This window comes from Rhea americana, unplaced genomic scaffold (genome assembly GCF_003343005.1).
Source record: "Rhea americana isolate MKP2758 unplaced genomic scaffold, rheAme1 scaffold_81, whole genome shotgun sequence".
Classification (NCBI taxonomy): Eukaryota; Metazoa; Chordata; class Aves; order Rheiformes; family Rheidae; genus Rhea; species Rhea americana.
Window position 1 is genome coordinate 3,121,555 of NW_028186990.1, and position 23,679 is coordinate 3,145,233.

The 23,679-nt window shown below is 36.5% G+C and overlaps 1 protein-coding gene across 4 annotated transcripts; it reads right to left on the reverse strand.

Annotated features, from left to right (window-relative positions):
• Nucleotides 1-1,833: 1,833 nt before the first annotated feature.
• Nucleotides 1,834-21,494, reverse strand: ARL6 (ARF like GTPase 6). Of its 4 annotated transcripts, none has more exons than XM_085322993.1 (9): nucleotides 21,346-21,494; nucleotides 19,486-19,558; nucleotides 17,838-17,968; nucleotides 15,289-15,350; nucleotides 13,632-13,700; nucleotides 11,167-11,261; nucleotides 7,815-7,944; nucleotides 6,108-6,163; nucleotides 1,834-3,595 (listed from the first exon to the last, which is right to left on the reverse strand). In XM_085322993.1, the coding sequence occupies exons 3-9, from the start codon at nucleotides 17,958-17,960 to the stop codon at nucleotides 3,570-3,572; spliced, it is 561 nt and encodes a 186-aa protein (XP_085179119.1). In that variant the 5' UTR covers nucleotides 17,961-17,968; nucleotides 19,486-19,558; nucleotides 21,346-21,494; the 3' UTR covers nucleotides 1,834-3,569. The 4 variants fall into 4 exon arrangements, with proteins under 4 accessions (XP_085179119.1, XP_085179120.1, XP_085179118.1 ...); XM_085322992.1 differs by having other exon boundaries at nucleotides 1,835-3,595; nucleotides 17,838-17,986; XM_085322994.1 differs by lacking the exon at nucleotides 19,486-19,558.
• Nucleotides 21,495-23,679: the final 2,185 nt, after the last annotated feature.

The following is a 23,679-nucleotide window of genomic DNA, read 5'->3' on the forward strand; positions in this document are numbered from 1 at the left end:
AAATAAGGAGAGTGAAGATTTCTCTAGCAAATGAAACTTAAGTGTTCTGTTTTTTAGATTAAACTGTATTTCTTGCAAAATAAGTTTSCTTTTTGCTTTTAAGTATTTTAAAATCAATATTATTTTGATTTCTTTCTTATTGCTAAAAAAAAAGGTTATTCCATAATTACAGCTTCTAAGGGATGAGCCATTTTTCTAAGGTCAGTGATAAGGTTCTTGCCCAGCCCTATTTCAAGGAAGCCCTGAAATGTAACATTAYCATTCCAAATATTATTGCATCAAAATGTCTTCTTTCCAACAACCAAGCAATACAACTGATTCATTATGTCTAGTCTTTCATAGCAGTTTCTCTCTTTTATTAGTAAATGGAAAGCAGTAACTGTATTATAGTTAAAAGGGGTGAGGTTAAAAGAAGGCTCCATCCTATTTAGATACAAACATTCTTAAAACTGCACTTGCTTGACAGAAATTGCCCGTGAGTCTCCAGGCCATGCAAATTTGCAGCACACCCACAAGCAGTTACAGATTAAACACACAGTTTCCCATGAACTAGTGTCTGAGTAGCACAGAAGTAAGGCTAAGAAGAATTTAGATTCCCAGATTGATATTATCATGATAGCCTCCACTTCTAAAGAGGAGACGTGGAAGGCAGGACTTCATATATGGGAGTGACTGCTTCATGTTTCAATTGAAAATGCTATAGTCTTACGCATTATCAGGCATATTTTAAGAAAATACATAAAGACAAAAGAGCAGCATGCTTAATGCAAGCAGAAGCAACAGCAAATAACAGGGTGTGGGTTGCCGAGACCAACTTGTCTTCAAGAGTCTCTTTTAGTGCTTGTATCGCCTTCTAAGTTCACACTTAACACACACATCCACAGTAACAAGCTTCCCCCCGCCTCCTCAAGCCCATTGATCATTCTGTGAGCACGTGTAAACCTCCAAGGGAACTTGCCTGTAGGTTTTCTTTTTTCCCCGAAGGAGCAATGAATGCATACACGCAAGCTACATTCAAGTTTTCAGGCAGAACTCACTATTGTAATTATTTTAAAAATGTAAATTGCCTAGAATAACAGCTTTAAAGACTGACAGCCAGTGGGTTCTCAGAAAACAACTTTGAGGAAGCATGGTTGCACAAATGCATTAAACTTTTGTGCAATATATGATTTCTGTACCAAACTCAGTGTTATTACAGCAGTTTGAGGCGGTATCAGCCATACATATTATGGACTTACACCTTTGCAAGGTAGAAAGAGAAGGGGTAAACAGGCAGAAATCTCCCCCACAAACGTGTTCCCCAGAGAAGTCACAAATGTTCTAGAAGAGTCAAGCAATGGTGGAAGCAGAAGGGGGGGAAACCTCACACCAAACATTTCACTAAAGGGAACGTCCCATTCTCCCTCTTTCAAAGAGCTCTCCGTTCAGCATAGTCTCCTGGTAGTACATGAGGAGGAAAAGAGCTGCTGAAGAAATAAAGCTAAATAAATAAGGGAACGATAATCAATATAACTACCTGCTGTTTTCAAAGGGCTTACTAACTGCACTGGGAAGCAAAAAGTAAAAGATAACAGGATATTTCCTTAGACTGGTAGGTAAGAGATGAACAAGGCAGTAGGTTCAAACAGGTTGCCATGATAGGAACATGCCCATAAAGGCGGTCCATATGATAAACAGTACTTTGCTCCAATATGGCATTAAATAGTCAGGAAGCCATCAAGGTCCAAATTCAGAAACATTTTTATTCAAGAAAGTCAGAAAGATAGCTAGATCTTTTATATAAGAACTTAAGTATTTGCTTTGATAGACAAAAATAATGCCAACTTCAAATTAAATATTCAATTAAAATATCTAAGYGAACCAAAATAATTACAAAATATTTATACTGAAAAAAACTGTGTTTCCAACAAATATCATTCTTGTTAACATATTATCGAATGCAAAATAAATCAGAACGTCATCTGCCACAGAATTCAGAGTTAAAAAAAAATCCACACTCAGAAAATCAGKACTATTTCATTTTACAGACATTTATAAATTCAGAATTGAGAGAAGACCAAAGATATCATGGTAAGGGACTGGAAGCATTAGTATTTTCGTGACAAACAGAAACATTAGATTTAAAGCATCCTACAAGAAAGATCTTACAGTAAGACTTTGTTCCCTCTGGCAAAGAGAAAGAGTTAATTTTAACAGTTTAATAATGATTTAAYTGAAAGCATGTAGAAGCTGTTCTACCATTTCAAGCAGTTCCCTGTGCTCTAAATATTCCTCTATTAAGTGAGATCTAGAAAGCAGGCTTTCAGGGCATTTGTGTTTTGTATGTTAGCAAGGGGAAAAAAATATTTGCAAGACCAACATACTACATCTCCCACAAGAGCCAGCTAGTCACTCAGTTAAATACAGTCTTTATCATTCCCACTGCTAGACTTACTTTCTTGGACAGAGTGAGATGGAAAAAAAAGAGCAAGAGGTGGCAGTATAAAAATAAAATTCTTAGCAGCCCCTTAATTCGTTACCTAGACTGCATCTTTGAAGATAAAAAGTTTACAGAAAATCATTCTTGAAAGTAGAATAGTTTTCACACACAACAGAAGTATAAGACATACTCCATATTAGTGATCTAGTGAATTGTCCCTTAACCGCGTTCCCAAAATACAACTTTCAACCATATTTTCACTAAATATTTGGAATAGCAGTCTTGCTTATCAGGAAGCGTAACAAATCTATGCAGTTCAAACAAAGCTCGAGGCAAGAGATTTGGAAACAGAATTCTGTACTGTGATAAAACCAGTGGAAGATGGCCAAATAAATTCCAAATGAAGCTAACTAAAATGAAAAAATATCTATGATAGCAAGACCATCACCGAACATAYTCATATATACGTCATTTTTTTTTAAACTTAAGGTTTTATTGATAGGAATGCAAATATAACTGGCACATCACAAACACAATTGAAAAATTTCATTATAAGCAGTTCTTTAAAAACATCCGCAATCATTTATAACAAATACATTTCATATTTGAATCATTTTATCTTCAATCAAAATATTCTTCTAGTACCCTATATTAGACTATTACTAAAAAAAACCAGCATCAAAGTATATGGTAAAAAATTCCAGAAACACCTGCTGATTTTAGGTGCCCATTTTTAGGAACCTCATGCAGGCTTATTTTAGAAGGTGTTATTACTCACCCTCTGGAAAATTAATATTCTTGTTTTGTCAAAAGATGTATCAAAAAACTAGAGGAATACTTTTGGATATTTAGAGGACATAATTATCACCTAAAATTCAAATGATTGCAGATGCTTACTGTTAACAAACAGTGGGKTTTTTTTGTTTTTCTAATATGCTCTCCAGTCACAAGATTCAATTTAAWGCATGGATGTGCATACCTAAGGTGCTATGTTTTCTAAAAGGCTCAGTTACTTAGAGATACTAAAAGAAAACAAAAGAACACAGAATATTTAGCTGAACTTGTTTTCTTTAAATCTTTCTTCCTTTCTAAGAGGCTTGTACATCTACTGATAAGAGTTTATAAGACAACGGCATCTTTTATTGACCTCTCACGTCTTCATTGCTTGGATCTGATCTGGTAATAAAAAGAAAGAGTTAGTCTTAAAAACAAGGAAGATTAATTCTTGCTACATTTCACTTTTTGAAAACATCCAACTTGTTCTTTCATCTATTTCTGAATTTCCTCCATAGCCAAGCAACTTTCCCCCCAAAGTTGCCAATTAAAATAGGAAAAATCTTCATCAGAACTAACTTTAACTTTTTTTTTTTACGGTTACAAAGTAACACTGATGAGAATGAGGCTGACAGTTATGAAGTACACATTTCAATTCCTTCTATGCGTTTCAGCTTCTGTGTGACTATACAAGAACTTAAGCTCCTCAACAGCTATGAATGCTAAAGGATTTAAATTTTGCTCCTGCACAGTTCACTTCAAAACATCCTTGCTCTCAGTGACCACACTTCTCTACACTGTTGCCTGATTGCTACTTCTAAATTAAGCTTCAGATATTTCCTTAGTTAGCATAAATATACTAACAGAATAGTATACCCTTAGTGCAAAATGCGGAAAGCAGTACACTGCTTTATTAACTCAGTATTTGCTAAAGGGAAAAGGCAACACCTTATTCCCCTCCCAAAAATCAGTGGATTACCTATAAGGGGTCTGAAAAAAGTACCTACTTAATGCATGACTGTTTATAAGGAAAGTACATTCATTAAACAGGTAACTCCTCCACAACTGAAGTGTTTATGACACCCATACACTGTGATTTAGGGAGTGATATAACCTAGGGCTGTGGTTTCCAAATTCCACCCCCCCCCCATCCCTGCAGCATTCTTAAAATTGATCRGAGAATGGTAGTAGAAATTCATTCCTGAAAAACAACAACAATAAAAAATCCAAAACAAAAACCCCTGACGTCTCAGTCCATTAAAAGTATAACTACCAAACTATGCATGCTTAGGCAACAATCCAGTTTAAGCCCCAAGTCMCTAAACTTTCTCTGAAGGCACTCAAACAGGGAATTAAAAGGAACTCTTTTAGGTAAAACTCATCCATGAAGAATTCTCAGCTCTGAAAGTGAATAATTACAAAGAGCTAAATTAATAACAGCAGAAGAACTGAGTAGTGATGCTTCAAACTACACATTAACAGCTTAGTTAAATATTTTCTGACAAAATATTTTGACGAGCATTTGAGATCCCTTTAGCTTGAAACTATATACAAAATCATCAGCTCCAAAAGAGGACTGAATGCCCTTTGTAAGTTTCCTCAAAGATGAGAGGAGACCCTGGAGATCAGAAGAAGATAATGCAAATGATGACACAAATCCCTAAAATTAGGAAAAAGTGTGTGATTTGAGATTTGTCTTCTGTGATAGAATCCAGAAGGGAACGAAACTCAGTAGTAAGTTGTTGTTTTCCATCACATAAAAGTTTACATGGTGGAGGATATACCTCTCCTTCCGTGAGGAGGTAAACCTCTCTGCAAATACTAATTTTTGGCTAGTTCCCCTTCCTCTGAAAGCATAACCAGATGTTTCAGTATGGTGTAATAAAGTAATAAACCCTCTCTTTGTAATTAGCAGTAAGAATTCTAAGTAGAATGGACACTGGTATCCCTGGATAAGTGGAGATAATGTTAATCACATACAATGCTAGGTATTATTTACTGGCATTTGAAGAAAACTTAATTTTAGCTGCACTGATTCCAGAACATTACTGACATCTAGTGGCTTCTACAGAAAAGACAACACCAGGTAGATAAACTGTCTCCCGCAACACTGTTCTCAGATTCAAAGTATACTACATCATCTAATACAATCACAATTTCAGCTAGCACATTACACTGAGGAAGCTAAAATTAAAACAGATCTACCAAAACAACATCAAACTTCACTATTCTATGCATCTAGCAATACCTGGGAAGACAAAAGAGATCAAGTCTTGATCAATAATACAAATATGGAAGTACAYAGCACCCATATGAAGTTTGTAGTTAGAAAAGCATATGTAACATATGCTCTAACCTGGATCTGATGTTTTCTATGCAGTTATGAGTATCTGAATATGCTACAATCCATATAACATAACTTGTTCTTATTTTGGCACTAGATTTAAAAACTTAGGATGAAAAACAGTATGGTTATCCACATATCCTCAGGCTATTTTTCCAGCTTGCTTATTCACCATTTCAAGGTGCACAAATAATAAAATAAGAAAAATTGGGACAGAATGGTAAGAATAAATCAAAGAACAGACTGATCTACCACAACAATAAATTGAAGTTCAGGAGCAGCTTGTATTATTATTGTCTATAGGAATCAGTGTTACACTGCTCCCAAGAGCGTGTGTTCATTTTTCACTGTACACACTCTTGTCAGAGAAACCGACGTGATCTTTTTGTGTATGTTTAGGAGATGAATGAAAGCCAAATATCAAATATAACATCGGTACTCACTGTGTGATTTGATCTGAAGCAGAAGTGGACAGATAGAAAACAAAGGAAGTAATAAAGAAAAAAAACCTTACAAAATCAAAGAGTTTAATGACACTAAAATATAGCAAGAAAAGTAGGTATGATATACCTTGAAGCCAATCCACACCTTCTTGTAATCCTTCCCCCTTGAGAGCATCACTGGCACTAAAAGGAGCAAATCAGCTTATGAAAATATTGCAAATAAACCAGTTTTAGTGGAGTCTTTATATACATATATACACACACACACACACACTTTATACTTATATATAAAGTATATACTTTTATATATATATATATATACACACACACACTTATATATACTTACATGTGTATGTGTAATGCGTATTCATATAAAATATATATACACACACACCCCTATAATTCACAGAATTGCAACACAGCATCACGTACAGTTTACTAAAGTTTTCTTCAGATGGAGAAGCAGCTTTTGTAATTAGATATTCTATTGTACCTGCCCAGCATGACAACACCATTCCAAGATGTGATCTGTTTCATTTTTGAGTAACTATTCCAGTTTCAAGGCAGAGGAATTATCTCTAAAACCAGGTGAGCAGTCCTAGAAGAGCTCCTACCTAAGACAGCCACACTGTTCYACTGCAGGTGTACTGAGGTAATAACCTCTGTAGACAGCACTATAAAGGACATTTCTACTACCTATGATAACAGTGATGAAGCAGTACCTTCTCTCTTCTTACCCAGCTCCTATACAGAGAGGTTGTTGGAATAAAAGAGGAAGAAAGTGCAGTGCATACTTCATCCTCACATCTGCCCTGGGACTACAGGCGCTACATTAGGCTACACTGAGAACAGTGAGTCTACTCCGAGAATCAGAGGCATAACCACCTAAGGCCCCCTCTTTCTGCAACTTATGAAAATTAGCACAGTAGTGAATCTGGACTGTTATTATTATTATCTATAAAATTATGTCCCAAGGAGCTTGAGAATTCATATAGATAATTTTTGACAATTTTGAGCACAAAAAAGTAATAATCCCAAAATAACACCCAGGTCATCAGGTTTAATACCAAAGTGCCTAAAATGAAAATTTCATTTTTTAGCAGCATTTAGCTGCTGCTTTTTTCCCATATATTTACAATAACTGAACATTTTAACAAAGGCAAAAATAGGAATACTATAAAACACACCGTAAAAAGCAAAGTTTTTCCTTGCGAAGACTTGCTTAAAAACTATTTCTGAAGAATGTAAGCTTTCATACAAAGAAAACAACCCACTTGTTCATACAATTCAAAAAAAAAAAAAAAACTCTAAAACATTAAGCAGTACTATGTATCTTATCTATCTATGTACTATCTTATGTATTACACAAGAACAGTTTACTARGTGTCTTCTCATCCCTATGTGTTTTACTAGGGTGTTCAAGGAGTGGAGAAACCCAATTCTAATAGATATTTCTATTAGAAATTCTATATTAGAAATCCTATATAATATCATTGATAGTCTGAATCCTGCAAGACTAATAGCAACATTCTCATAACAATTCTGTTCAGCTTCCCAGCAATGACAACAGCAACTATTCTTCCAATGAGGATGCCGCTTCTTGATTTCTCCTCAATTTCATTATTTTTGGGTTACAGTTTTCTTGTGAAATTTTTCCATTCAAACCCTACATGATTGCATTGTTCTTTTAAAATACATTTCATAGCAAGTGCTGTAATGTTATTACTGTTCCCATGACAGCATAGGATTTATGTTACATAATAGAGTGGCATGAAAGAGCCAAAATATGAACGTACAAATTAAAATCAATAAAAGGCTAGAAAAAGTAATTTACCAGATATGCCAGGGTTTGTCTTTGATGTTTTCTAATGACAATAGCTGAGATACTTTCACAGATGATATTGCATCTCGGAGGTCCATCTTGTTAGCAAAGAACAGAATAGGCAGTCGACGGTGCTTAATATCTAGGCATAAGCAAAACAACCATAACATTATGCAACACTTACTAATCTCTGCAAGTAATAAACCACAAACAGTAAAAGAGGATATTTTGCTCACCTGTAATTGCAGTTCTTTGAAGGCTGTATCCTAACAAGATGCACACTGTTGKGTCATGTGGCCTCTGATGCATACTTCAAGATTGCTCATAAAATTTCTAGCAGGCCTTGGGATCCTCCACCTCCCTCTCCCCCCACCTTATATGTACATTTAAAGCTGTAGGTGTAAATTGCTGGTCACGTTGGGGAATAGGAGATCAAACAGCTGCCTACAAATATTACCCATCACTGTTTAGTGATGACTGGGCATTTAAAATGTACAGAAAAACAATTTGTGTTTATTCATATCCTTGCAATAGCGTTGCATARGACAGTCTAAATGATCCTTTAATATCCTGAACAGTGTCCCTTATTTGTTTTTTAATTCCGTGAACTTTTTTTTTTTTTTTAAGAAAAGTAAACAAACAAACATACACAGAACCACCAAACCACATCCAAACCTCTGGACACCCATTAGCCCATCTTCATTTGATCAAAGGTTTCTTTTCCAGAAGCAGTTCTCAGTTAGAAGCAGAAACCACCAATCAAAGCAAGGATCTTGCTATACTGTTAATTCCTAGCATACCAGATGAACTACAGGATCAAACAACAAAGTCTAAATTTGAGTTTATCAATCTTCACAGGAAAAGAAATTAAAAAAAAATTGTSATGACAATTGACCTACAAATTCTTTTGAAATAGTAAAATTCAGAAGTGAACAACAAACTCCAAGTTATTCAAGAAAAGGTTATCTCACATAGGAGAGAAGCCAGGGACCTATTTAAGAACTTCAAACATACACCAGCTACTTTTGCTGTGGTRGTGAGGGACCCTCCTTCATTGCTGAAGTGGTTTGACTTCTTAATTTTCTCCTTTTCAAATCCCTCTACTCAACCTTTCCATGTAACAGGTGAAGATAACACATCAGTACGTATACACAGAGATCATRAGTGCTTACCAAAAGGCTAACAATTTTTGCAACTGTCTACCCTACCAGGAGCTATTTTTTTTCCTGACATCCTCTAACACAAACCAAAGGCTTCAAACTACATCATGAAATCTCTGTTTTGGTTTCACAGTTGAATAGGTTTTTTGTTTCTCGACTGAAAGTCCTAGAGCAAYTAGGTATACTTAAATTAACTCTGATACCCACAGGTTGCAGTTTATGGATGTATTAAAAACAGAGATCAGTTTACATCGCATATGCAAATAGCTGAGTTAATTAAGGATTTTTCAGCATTTCTTAAAGCAATTAAAATGAGGTAAAAAATGTATTTACATAGACTCATAAATGTTCTTTTAAAGATGTTTGTACAATAAACCGAAGRTCAGATATTTCCACAGACACAATTTCCTACTGCAGCTACACAGTGCTTTTCCTCTCCTGCTTTTCCCACAGTCAYTAACATAAAGCCAGCATTTTCTAGTTGAAAATAGTTAAAGAGTTAACACATTAAACTAAATTAACTAAAACCCCAGGCACTAAAGATATGTCTAATTTTATATGAAGAATTTCAAATTCATAGCAATTGGAGGTTATTTTAGAAGCATGTGCTTCTAAAGGTCAAGTGACCCAAGAGTCCCTATCTAAACAAGGAATTTAAGGACTATCATCCTGCAAAACGCTGAAAAATAAAGTTTAGATAAACAATTAAAATTTTAACAGTAATCATTAAACAGCCCATTATTTGTAAATGTTTTCCGCTTACGTAAGTAAAATAATTTACAGTTCTGATTCATAAAACAGACCCAGCAAGTACAACTTCTAACACTATTAATGCAATGTATCACAATACCTTTTGATCATTCCCTTTCACCTGACCACTTCATGCGAAGTCTGGCAAAAACAGATGAAACTTTGTTTTACTGCAGGATTGCTAAGATTTTCAAATCCAGGAACTGACTCAAGGCTGTTATCCACCATCCATTTAAATCTAAGTTTTTCTTAAGTAAACATGTAAGTTTAACCACTCTAGGAGGCCCACAGAGGCAGAAGGATAGAAGGGGGAAAAGCAGGCTGTATGAGGGGAAGGGCAGAACAGTAATGTAAATGAAAGTATTGCTGTAGTAGTAAAATAACTATAGACTGTGTTAACATCTGTTTTAGTCAAGCATTACTAACTACCAGAAGATTTTTCATTCGCTTTRGTTCTAGTATTAAGACCTACCAATATCCAAAATGATGAAACAGGAACACTATGGCTACATTTGAACTGAGCTACCTCAGCAAAAATGCAAAACTGCCCTTTCCTGATACCAAGAAACATATGAGGTAGCTATAACCATGATCTTTCAGAACTAGATGGCACTGTATCAGCATTAATAGTCTATTAATATCTAAATAAAAACTATACACCTAACCATTCATATTCTCGTTCCTAACATTTTCACTTGCCTTATAACAAATCAGCTCATTATTACAGCAGTTCTCACCTCCTAACTGTCTAACGTGCTGAAAGTCAAATTGAAAATTGTGTAATGCTTACAAACAGAATTCAATTGCAACAACACTGACCATATGGGAGGAGAAATAAAGGAAAAGTCAATCAATCTCAAAACTACTTTTTTTTTTTTTTTTTTTTTAAAGTAACCTCAAGTAAAGAACAACCCTAAAACCAAACCCCTCACCCCTCATAATAATTCCTCTCATATCCTTTTTTATCCCATGTACCCTACAGGAAATTGAAACTGATTGGTATATTGATCCATCCTTATATCTGGCTACAAGCTAATTAAAAAAAAAACACATTAGAAACATAACAATGGCAATGAAAAAAAGAATTAAAAAGTTATATTAAACAGATTAACAGTTATCTTGGAAAACCTTTTTGTATTTGCTAGCGACTGTGTACAAGCTCTCTAATTTCAGTGTCAAAATTTACACTTTCTCAAAACAACATAACTTTTGGTCTACAGTGACTAATAAGGGACCTATCCAACTCATAATGTAGCCCACTGGCCTATGATCAGACTGTAAATCTGAATAGGTGTGAACAGCTATCCAAGACTATCATACTTACTGGAGTATTCATGAACGGCTAAAATATTTGTAAAATACTCATCATGCAGAACATGCCAGATAAGAAGGGTTTTTCTTAAGACAAGATAAGAAATATGGAGAGAGAAGGGGGGGAAAAAAAGCCTCCTCACCTGGATGATTCAGAAGGGTGTCAAGTTCTTCTTTGGCCACAACCATTCTTAATTTGTCACTGCTATCAATGACAAAAATAATGGCTTGGCCATCTCTGCATAACATAAAAAGAGCAAAGAGGCAAATTATAGGTTCTCTCAAACTTTGATTAAGAAAAGGCTTCAGAAGAAACACCAAAAAAAAGCAAACAAGTCTGACTTTTTCCTCTAACTCTTGCTGTTATTTGCCACTAATACATGAATCTAGGCCTATTTCTGAAATTCACCCTTTTGGTTACCAGCACAAATTTGATCTCAGACATGAGGTTGCTAATTTTTTAACTTCTATAAAATTCAATCTACACAGACCCTTAAGAAAACCTTGATTTCAYTAAAGAGGCAGAAAACTAAACTCTGAAATGTAATTAACTGCAATGCTGATGTGGTGTGATGAAACATACAAAGAAAACCTCAAAAGTTATGTTTCTATCAGAATCCATTAGTTTTTAAATTAAGACCAAGTTTGTTTAGATGAAGCTCAATTACCCTTCTAGAAAAGCAGGACATCCACAGTCATTTAAGAAATTGGTATATGCAGACTAATTTAAACTTGACAGAAGTCTGCACAAAATAGTATCATATTTTTTGTTTTGAATAACACATGCGAAAACTTTAAACTACTTCAAATCATTAACACATTTTGCTTGGTGATATGACAGCAGATGAAATACCTAGAGATGCTATTCAACTCATGATTTCAGGATATTATTGGTATTTTATGAGATGTTCCAAGTTTATCTGGTTTAGTCAAAGATCCACAAAAAATATTTTTCATTGCTTAATACATACAAATACGTATTTCTCCTTCATTCTGCATTTCCAAAAGAGAACATTACTGATGCAGTCTCACCCCCCCCCCCCCAGCACCACCCACCTTCGTATTTTGGTAAGAAACAATTCTAGACCTACTGAAAAACAGAAATAACTCGACCAGCCTAAGATTGTATGAAAAGGCTCATTCTGTTTTGAGGTACAGGACAGAAGAACTTAAATTGTAAATACAGCTTGTGCATATTAGCTGAGAATGTCTAAGTAATTTTTATGAGCAGACATAATTTCTATTGAGAAATCAAGGGTTCTAACATACATATACATATGCTACCCCAAAACAACTGCAAATATATGACAGAGCAGAAACACAATATAATCTTAAAAATATTTAAGACATGCATACTTTGAGAACATCCTAAAATGTAGTTCCAAGCTAAACAGGAGAAAAGCTTCAAGTGCTCCAAAGCACCTGCTTACACACAAATATTTAATAAGATCTAATTCCCATTTTGCTCTTTTTGCAAAACTAAATTTTGCTTAACTTTATAACCAAAASATAGTACATCATTATTTCTATATTATGTTTAGCTAAGTTAAATCTAAAATATTTGACTACGGCACTGGATCAGAAACAAAAGTGGACACAACTGCACATTTCACTCTATTACCCAAGAAACTCCCTTTTAGAAATCCATAAACATGATGAAAGCAGTTTATGGCACGCAAGGGATAAGTCACTGCATTAAACACAAGAGGCAGAAAAATGATTTTCYTATGAAGCACTTGACTAGCATTTTAGGAGCAGCTTAAGGGAATCAGTCACTGAAATCCAAATGAARTTTTGGGGAATGCGCATCCAACACTCGCGAACAACTCTGAAAATCTCTTGCTCACACAACAGATTTTCATACTAATGCATTTCTGCAGGGAAAGAAGATGACAGACTTCAGAGTAAAAGTTAACACTACCACATGAAACAGGCATCGTATTAAAATTTTCAAGATAGAGAACTCAAGCTATTTCTGTGTGGTTTACTGTGCCATTCACCCTACTTAGGCCAGCAACAGATATTTCTAGACAATAACAATGAAATAAGGAAAAAGAAGCTTCAAGTTTCATTAGAAAAGAAAAAGGGGGTGGAGGTCTACATAACATTATATTGTCTTGTTTGTAGAAGTACAGTGAATATCCTGCTTAATAAATAACATCTAAGAATATTTGGTTGGGTTCTTACTTACATGTGCCTCATTCTCTGAGACTACTCACTTCCCTTTTAAAAAATCTCAGCCAYTGGTCAACATCTTTAGGGTCCTAAGTCACATATATATAGAGGAACAGAAAGATAAGATACCCAGCTTACCTTCGTGGTTTCTTACAATTTTTTGGTTTTAACATTTACATCTCATCTCTAGTATGTTCAAAATTTGAGTTAACAGGAAGTCCCTAGAAGTATGCYAGTTAACTGCATATCAAAAATTTCATTTTTTTGGATCAGAAAGAGAAGTTGTGATCATCTAGAACGATCTCCAGTACAACATAGTCCATAAGTCTTTTCCGAATCACTTCTAACCACTAGATATTATCGCACTTTGCTTAAATAATGTAGATGTTAGCTAATTTGAACAGCAATGTTTTAAAATAAATAACACGCTTACTTGTAGTAGTGTTCCCAGAGGTTTCTGTACCTGCCTTGGCCTGACATATCAAACACTGTGAAAGACAAACTGCAAAGAAAAGTGAATGAGGCATAGAAACAAAGAACAAAACTGCAAACAAAAGTATTTTCTGTTATCTTGACAGGAAAAAGAAACCAAAAACCACCAAAACCCCATGATCGGCTTTAAATCTAATCAAATAGAGAAGATTTCAAAAGGAACTTTGGTACTTCAAACTATCCTATCCAGCTTTGTGATCTTTCTATAGAAAGATTTCACAATGGAAAATTTACATACTGTTTGCATATTTTCTGCATAAAAGAACTAAATTTATTATAAAAAGGTAAATCACATAGGAAATAACCTCATTCAGCCTCTCTTGTTATGACATAAGTATATAATATTGTTTATAACACTGAGCAAATAAAATTCAGGAGACCCATGACCCAAAATCATTAGATCAGTAGGTCTTAAACTCTACTCCTTGACAGACACTAACAGCATCCAAAGGCTTCTGTAGGTTTAAAAAAGATTTTTAAAACCCCACTCCACCTTCAAAAAACCATCACAACCTGATAATAACAGTGACCCGGCTACATAGGGTAGTCTTTGCAGGTTTGAGATTTCACCTAAGGGCTAAACACAATACAATCCCAAAAGAAAGCTTTCTCAAAACAACAGTTCCACTCTAAATTCAAAYGTTACTTGATTCTAGAATAGCTGCCCTGACATGCAAAGTTCCTAGTAACTCCCAAATAATGTTTTGATTGTAATATAAGATTTATGAAGGTTTTTTTTTTTTTTCAATCATTCTACACTGTGTATTTGCAGGTCATCTCTCCTATAACAGAATCAGAATAACRGAAAGCAATATAACATAGCATTCTAACATAGCAAAGCCCAAAACCGATCTCACATACTTTACTGAGAGAAACTACAGATTTCAGCCTCCTATAAAAATATGAAACTTATCAATTCCATGTGTCATGTCAAGGAAAAAAACATTTTCTTGCAGATCTCTCATCCAGTGGGGCATGCTGCTTGGTTTGAAGCCTGACTGCATCCACTAAAAACATATTGTGAAAATTACAAAATAAAAATAGCATCTATTATCATCTCCTTCACATGTCTTTCTCTCATCACTTGCCACTTATGTATTGTAGCTTTCCTTATAGCTTAGCCTTTATTCAAATAATAATTTCCTCCTCCTTTTCCTGACCTTCACCCCTGCCATTTTTATACTACGAAGGTTGTAACCACTATTTTTCATTTAATGAGATTAGACCACAATCTCTTCAGAGTCTCTCCAGTGACAGTACTTAATCGAACAGTATACTATCCAAGCAATTCCCTCTCCTCAAGCCTGTAGAAGCGCCCGATTCTCAAATTATTTGGGAAATCAGATGCTTATACCCACCATTGCAAAACTATCTGTGTTTTCACACACACAGTGTTACAGCACCAGATAACATGTTCTAACACTGCCACTCCTGAATCATGATTAGGACTCCAACATTTCAAACAGCAAACTGCGTGACATTCTATTATACTGCTACACATTATACTCAGTTACGTGACGCTGAAAGGGGAAAGCAATCCAATTACGTGCATATTCAGGTTTACTGTTAAAGTGGACAAATGAAAGAAGCCATATTACCTGGACGTCTTGAATTTCTCTATACTGAATCCTATTGTTGGAACTATGTCCTGAGTTTGAGCCTTTAAAGGAAAGAAAGTATGTATCTTAAAATCAAGTTAGAAAATACAACTATTGAAATCTATGGGAAACATGAAACATTATACATCTGTTTTTTTCCCAAACTTTGTGCACTCCGTGCAATACAAAAACTCTCTAGAAATCCAGATACTGTATATTAAATAAATTCTCAGAGAAGTACCACAATTCAAAATCAAGGTTTGTTATTTTCTAGAAAAAAAGTGGTGGATACTATTGGACAAAAGCTAAGGGTTGAAGACATTTCAGCCTTAAGAGTGAAATCCCTGCCTCTTACATTAGAACATGTGTGTACACATGTATAGTACCTACGAAAAAAATGAGATATGTCAATATGGAATATGACAGCTTGAAGAGTTATGACTGACATCAAAGTTCAAARTATTTTGGTACTCTGGAGAATACAATGTCAGCCCAAACAAAACTGTGTAGTACCCCAAGCCTCCTGGATACAAGAGAGCATACTTCTATCAGCAGACTAGATTAGCCTGTTGGCAGGAGTATGGCCAGAGAACTCTTGACACTAGGAAGCGCACAGCAGAGATTACACAATGGCCTAACTGCAGTTCTATTCAAACTATCAGATCACTACAAGAAATCACCATTTATCAGAGTGGAAAGGCCAAAATACACAAGATTATTAATAGATGTGGCTGATAACCAGGCTTATTGTTGAGCTAGCAATGCAAATCATCAGTAAGTTGGTACCACAAAACACCTTCTTCAAGAAGCAATGGTACTGAGCAGGGAGAAAGGTCACATTCCATAGATTATAAAGCTGTCTGACAAAGTAAYACACAAACCTTCTACAGACTTTCTAGAGTCTCTTATTACAAACATTATCTATAAGCAGTTGACTCCTTCTTGCATACAACTGAAATAAGCTTAGTTTGTTCACCTGCAGCTTCATTGTGAAAAAAAAGGTATTTCAACAATCAAACAGTTTTGCCAACAGTTCCTGTCTTCTACTGACAATTTTGTGTGAAGTAGGTATTATCTCTTTAACATTTATTTCAAATATATTCATCAGGCCTGACAGAGGCAGCTGCAAGCTGATGGAGAAAAATGGAAGCACATACTTCTTGCTGCTAGTCAAGTAATGTWTCACTGCTAGGGGGAAAATAGCAGTTCTTAGGAGCACTGAGTTGATCCAGAACCCAAAATTATCTGTGCACTGTACTTTCTAAAAATAAGCAATTTCATCAAGTCTGATCTAATGATATTTGTTGCACATTAGAAAGTTTGTCATGTCTTGCAAGGGCAGGACTTACACAAGTGGTATGCAAAGTGACATCATATTAATTGAAAACATTCAGAAGTAAATTCTCATTACATGATTTACAGTAAAGGAAATATGAAGTATTTACTTTGAGTAATTCTCTTCGGACCTTCTCATATACCCATCATTGTGATAAACCTTGAAGTCAGTGTTCAACCCTAGTTCTGAATCCTTTGCTGTTTAAGGCATGACATAAAAACTGCTACAATGAAGGTCTCAAAAAGCTATACATAAAAATATTTGCCCGATCCAAATTGTACCTTTGCCTCCGAACAACTAGAAACAGATAGTAAGTAGTTTAATAAATCTATGTAATTTTCAGTGGAAGAATAATTCCTAGGAAGGGAACATAGCAGGCTCTTTACCAAGTTTCAGTTTTAAACTATGCCCATTGGTACTCTACAGAAAAAATTAATTGAAAGTTAACAAACAAAAGCGGTGTCCTCATATAAACTGCAGAATTCATAGTATCTCAAATGCATATAATGGAAATGAACAAGCCTCTGTCTCTGAGTATGGCCCCTAAAATTCATCYATTCTTATTCCTTAAACAATTTCAATTGCTACAACAATTCCTCAAAAACAAGGCAATCTTACATTAGATTTTGCTCAGGATGCTAGGCAGTCTTAGCRACCTGACAAACACCTATCAATGGAGGAATGAACTGCAAGTATAAGTGGTATTTCTTTGAAAGTTACCCTGCTTTTGAAATGCTGAACTGACCATTAAATTTGCATCTCCCATTATTTACAATTTTTATTATTTATTATACATTTATTACTTCTCAGTAACAGCTCACAGCAGAGATGATAAATGTAGACAAAGACAGGTTGTTATACAACTTCATTCATCTAGTATGTTTGGCACAGGAATTGTAATTGCAAACCTGTAGCATTTAAGTGACTTATGAAATTTCCAGATTTTGATTTCAGCCTTACTATGGATCTTAGAAAGACTGCCACATTAATGTTGTTTTTAGCTTCCGTAATATACATGTGGATGCTTACATTTAGCTTTAGTTAGTTCAGAACTCTTAATACACATTTTTTCTACTGTATGAAAACAAAAAGCTCTACATATCTTTTCCATAGTCAGATTTAGTATAACAGCATGCAAAAATTGCAAAAATAGTTTAAATAAACATCAACTCTGCAGTAAAAAAGTTATCAGTAAATTAAGTAAGCTACTTACATTTGAAGGTTTAAGTTTATTTATGATTGTTGTTTTGCCACTGTTGTCCAAACCAAGGCACAAAACATGAACCTCCTTTTTCTTCAGCCCAAGCCATCCTGCTAGTTTGTCAAACAATCCCATAATTTTTGCTGAAACACACAGATCACCTGTTGTTCAGAAGATCAGAAAAGGGAACAGCTGTTTAAAGACTGTTACAAATACAGGAGCGCTACCACAGTAGGTGGGCATGTGGTAAGAAGTCCTTAAACTTTTAAAAAGACGATATGAGTAAGATGCTATACAAGTACTGTCACAGCAGGTTTGCCTGGTACACTAAGCAAATGGAGCATAAGCTGATTATAGCGAAGAAGCCTTGATACAAAAGTAGATTGTCTGTTTATAGCCTTGTCTATATAACACAATGTCCTTGATTCYCTGGGTAGCAATATTGGCATCACTCTAGGCATTCCACAGCACAACTATTACACCTCCTTATGGTCCACTGAACTGAAAAAGAGCAATTACATTTTATTTGGAAATGTCAAAAATCCAGTCAGTCATAATTTAGATAACAAAGCAACACAGTATTGCCTTCTTTAGCACTTGCTGTATGATTTTACTGAAATCAGAATAAATATAGTTTGTCAGTTCAATTGAAATGCTARCTGTAACATCTTGGCTGATATTAACACATGTAAGTTAGGAACTCATTCACTATAAAAAGAATCCGATCATAACAGATTCAACTGATATGAGGCCAGGCAATGTAACACTGAGCAGCGTGTCATGTGGAAGCCAAACTGCTCCTCCTGCGCAGARGCCGTCTGATTGAAGTTACCTGGCAGTAACACATGAGATGGAGCTTGTATCATGTGTTCTCTTGCAGTACCTAACTGAACGTGTTTTACAAGGAGGATAACCCTTGTCTATCCCGAATAATAACCACTAAAAATACTTTCAACAATCATACAGCTGAAAACAAACACTTGTGACACTCAGTGAAGTATTTAATTAATGCTAGAGGAATTTTGTGATTTTTTTTAATAGAAATAAACATACACATCTCTGGACAACTCAGACTGTGAACTTTACCCCCTAAAATCACAGCAGAAGGGGAAAATGAAAAAAACAGTATCAGTGAAAAGTATTATGTCTCACTTCTTTAGTCTCACTAAATAACTACAAAATGATTAACCGTCTTCTAATATAAACTAGTTTAAAATATTTAAAGTGAAATTAGTCACTTAAACCATCACCTTTGCTTACAGTGTGAAACTTTTTTTTTATATAAAGATCCTTTTAAAGCTTTTATTACTCTAGAGTGGCTATGTGCATAACAGCTATACACAGTTTTACCTGCCCACAAGCCTAAAATTAGTTATTACAATTCTCCAATTTAATTAAAAAATAGTAAAAAAAAAAAAAATCAGGATTTTTTTTCTCTAACTCACTTTATTTCCCCCATCTTTTTAAACATGTACAATTCTGAAAGCAGATTAAGGCTTACCATTTATTAACAAATTAAYCTGACAAAATTCTGCCTCAAAGCATACTACCCTGTAGTTTGATCAAGAGTCTTGCCTATAGTCTGGAAGATAAAAACTCTCCAAAATAAAGTTATTTTATTACAAAATTTTTCAATAGGAAACATTGACTTTAACTGTACCTTACTTCAAGCTGATTTGTGATCACTGCTAGGGGGAAAATAGCAGTTCTTAGGAGCACTGAGTTGATCCAGCCTGTAACGGGGAGATCATTCAACTGTCAAATGGCTGAGCAGAAAAGCAGCTCTTCAAAAACACACCACCTCAAGTGCAGAAGCTTTAGAAGAGTTTTTAACTACAAGCACTGCTAATTTCTGCAGAAATGCTAGTTTCAGCTAATCAAAAGTTGATGACTACAGAATATTCCGGAAGATGCTGAAGGAAGACTTCAGAAAGAACAGAGATTACATTTCATTTTTCCAGGCCCAAATAATCTAGCCTGTGTGAAAAATCACTGTCTCTCTCAGTAAGCCAAACTAACTTGAGAAAAAGGGGTATAAACAGTGACCAAAAAGGAGCATGCCATGTCCCTGATCGCATATGTTCCTCCATTAAGGAGATGAGAAGAGGCAACCACACAGGAAAGAAGGAGTAAACCTTGCAGACTTAAATGGAAGAGGAGAAAATGCAAGAACTTGGATGTTTCCAAGAACTTCACTTTTAATCCCAAAGCCCCAAATGCATTCTTCAAAACCAGTTTCTAGCAACATATTAACTAACATTAACATTTTTCTAGTAGCCTTTCATAACAACTGGCAAAGTTATTATTTAACAATACAATGAGTTGCCCCTTTTCTTCTGTGCTTCTCCTCAGCTAAGAAGTTACAGGTGWAAAGATCAGCTCTCTGGAATTAAATAAATACTCCTAGTTCAAAAGATAAGTATTTTGAAAAGCAATTTACGTGAAACAGGAATTTCATTGGAAATCAGATTTGCACTCAGCTGGCATGACAGGTGATGCTATCACATATAACTTGCATCTAAAGCACATAAGATCTTTTTCTTGCTGACTGATATTTATCCTATGACACTAACCAATATATAATGTTAAAAAACCCTAAAATTATTTAAAATAGAGTTTGGTCGAGTAACTTGTTCTCAAACTCCATGAATCATCATCATCATCATCAGGACCAGTAATCTAAATTAAGTTTGTTTGAGGCATCAGTGATTGATACTCACTGTGACTAACCAGGCTGTGAAACTCCTGAGGAAGATAAACTACTCATGTAAAGCATTTAAAAAAGCAGTGACTAACCAGGCTGTGGAACAGCACCAAGTGAGTCACATGGCCCTGCAGACGTTCCTGCAAGTGATGCCTGCATTCCTCCAGCTCCTTTTCACAGCTGCTAAGCCAGGCACCACAACCCGCTATCCCAGTTATCAGCACTAAGCTTCAGTGAAAAATCAGAATCTGTGCTACACACACTGTGGGTATTTGGAGTTTTTGAGAAGCTGATCAGGTCAGATAGTCTCCAGAGGTCCGTTCCAAACTAAACCATACTACAGCTACATTTAGTTCCCTTATCTGAATAATCCAAGTTACTTATAATTATTTGCATTAAATGTTGAGCTTCCAAGGCAGCCTGGACCACCCTAAGAAGGCCCTTCATAAGCAGCATCATTTAAAACTCCGACTAGAGGTCCTTTTTTCCCCCACTCCCACAGCAAGTGGAAAGTAGCCCCGGGCCTGCCAGCAGCCACGCAGCGCCTGGGGCCTGAGTTGGGAAGCCCCTAGGGTGCCAGGAACAGGCGGCCCGGCTGCTCAGCACGGCCTCAAGGATGGGTCTTCTCTGCCTCTCCCACGGCGGCGGGACTGAAGCCTCTGGGGATGACAAGCAGCTCCAGCCCGGCAGCTGGGGAGGGGGGAGGAGGAGGACKGGGGTGTCCCCGCCTACGCTCCCTCACAAGAGGCCAAGCCGGCGGCGTGGAGCCACAGGCGCCCCGCGACGCCCACACCCACCCCCAGCCACAGCACACACCTCGGCCCGCAAGATGTCACCCAGGCTCGGCTCGGCCCGGCTCGGCCCGGCTCGGCCCGACCCGGCCCGCCACCAACCGCCGCCGCTCGCGCCGTTACCGAGGAAACCGCCGCGCCGCGCGCAACCGATCACCGCTCCCACACCGAGCCCCGCCCCTTCGCAAAAGCCCCGCCCCCTGCCCCGCCTTCTCCGCAGCCGCTCGGCAGCGGCAGCCACGCCTCTTCCGGCGAACTCGCGAGGCGCTGTCGCGCCGCCAGCCGCAGCCCCGCCCCCGGATGAGACCCCGCCCCCCGCGCCGGCCCCAACGGCCGCGGGCCGGTTCGAGGGGGTTACGGGCGGCGCTGGGGGCGCCGGCGGCGGCGGAGGTCGGGCATTTTCCCCCTGATTTGGCTTCCTTTCTAGCAGAGCTACGACAGGAGCGCTCAGAGAAATCCTCCTGGCGGTTACTCTTAATGTACGAAGAAAAGCCTAATACTAACGAGACCAGGGTAGCGGGGGTCGGGCGCTCACAGCAGCCCGTGCTCCTAAGCAGGCACTTGGTGGATGGACAATATACAGGGGAAACCTTAAGCCTACCTGTGGTTTAGGTAATTGCAGTGACTGGAGTTTGAGAAGGCAGCTTGTTCAGGTTAGACGAGGCATAGGGAAATAAATTTTTGTTTGATTTTCTGGGTCTCACTGTTGTTTTCTATTGCTATGAAGGGTTTGAGGCAAATTGCAGTCATAATTTTAATGACTTCCCTACACTCAGAAGTTTCTGACTAAAAGATTCTCATAATGGCGTTATGACCCATTAAAACCAAGTAGTTTTTTCCYGAGTTGCAGTACTTTCTAAATGCTAATCAAATGAAGTAAATCTGCTGTAGAAGAGTGTATCGCCACCCTTTTCACACTGAAGTTAGTCTGTACCTAAGAACTAATTCTAAAGTCAGCAAAGAGAKAAGAATGACAGACATTTCTGTAACCAGATCTAAAACAAAAAATTCTTCATGCTAAACCTGATAGCTCTTAGTGAGAGAGCTCTTCCCATGTAAAATGTGCAAAACATAATAGATGATCCACAACTGGCATTCATTTTTTAATCTACACATAATTTTGTTCAGTTTTGCATAACTGAATGGTAGAAGACAACACAATGTTATGAAATTAAAGGCTAGCTATAATTTTATATATTAAAGTTTTTAAGGTAGGAGCTAAATATTGTCAGTCTTCACTTGTTTATGAATCACTGTGCATTGCCTTTGCATTATTTAAATAATCAATTATAAAACCATATGTGTTAGTTTTCAAAAACAGAAGGAGTTGCGGGGAAGGAGCTGTRTAGATCAGTGAATAAGAGTGAACAAGACTGCAAACTACAGATTAAGTGGAAGATTTAAGGACACTAACTGTTATTTTGCTGCAACCTCCCCCACCCCAACACCCTGAAGTACCTTAAATCTTAGAACATAGCCTGTGTTAAGCAACTGTTTTTTTTTTTTTTTGCATGATCATGTATGACAGGCTTCACTGGCTATCGTCATATTCATAAACTAAGGCAAGACAAAAACATTAACTCAGAAATAACCACCAGTACTGTAACTTTTATTTGCTAATAAATATCTTAATAAACAGGCTTACCCCATCTGTAAGACCTGATAATGCCTCTTAGGAAATCATAGAAAAATAAAATACAATAATAATCAGTAACTTGTACTTTGTACAAAAATCTTATTATGTTGCTCAGCAGGTAGCTTTGCCAAACCCCATATTCTTTCTGCAAATAGATGGCATATGTAATGCAATTCACCTTAAAAACATCCTAATGTTGAGAGCTGAGCATTCTATTACACTATTAACTTGTAGGCATGCCAGCACATGAAAATTTACATGGAACATCATAATATCATAATAATAGAATTTAAAAAAAAAGATAACACCACGTTTCAGTAAATATGAACAACTTCACTTGTAATGTAAATTCCCCTTGGGACTGCAAATCAGTATATTAAGCTCGTTATTTCATGGCTATTCCTACTATATTATAAACTGGCTAAAAGACAGAAAAATGGACTTGGAACATAGATGGGAGATATTTTACATGAAGAAAAGTCATTCTGAATRGTGAGGCAGTCCCAGGGGGAAAACAACTATACCAGCTGTGAAATGTTCAGTCTCTCAGAATTAGTAGATCTTGCTTGCTGTATGCAATGCTACACAAGTTCAGACCAGTGAAGATACAACTTAGAGGTATAGTACCAAGGTTGCTTTTCTGTGAGATGAATGGTGAAGACTTTAGTTACAGGTAGTTGTCATTATTCAAATATATCTCAGTAAGAGAAAAAGAAGCAACCG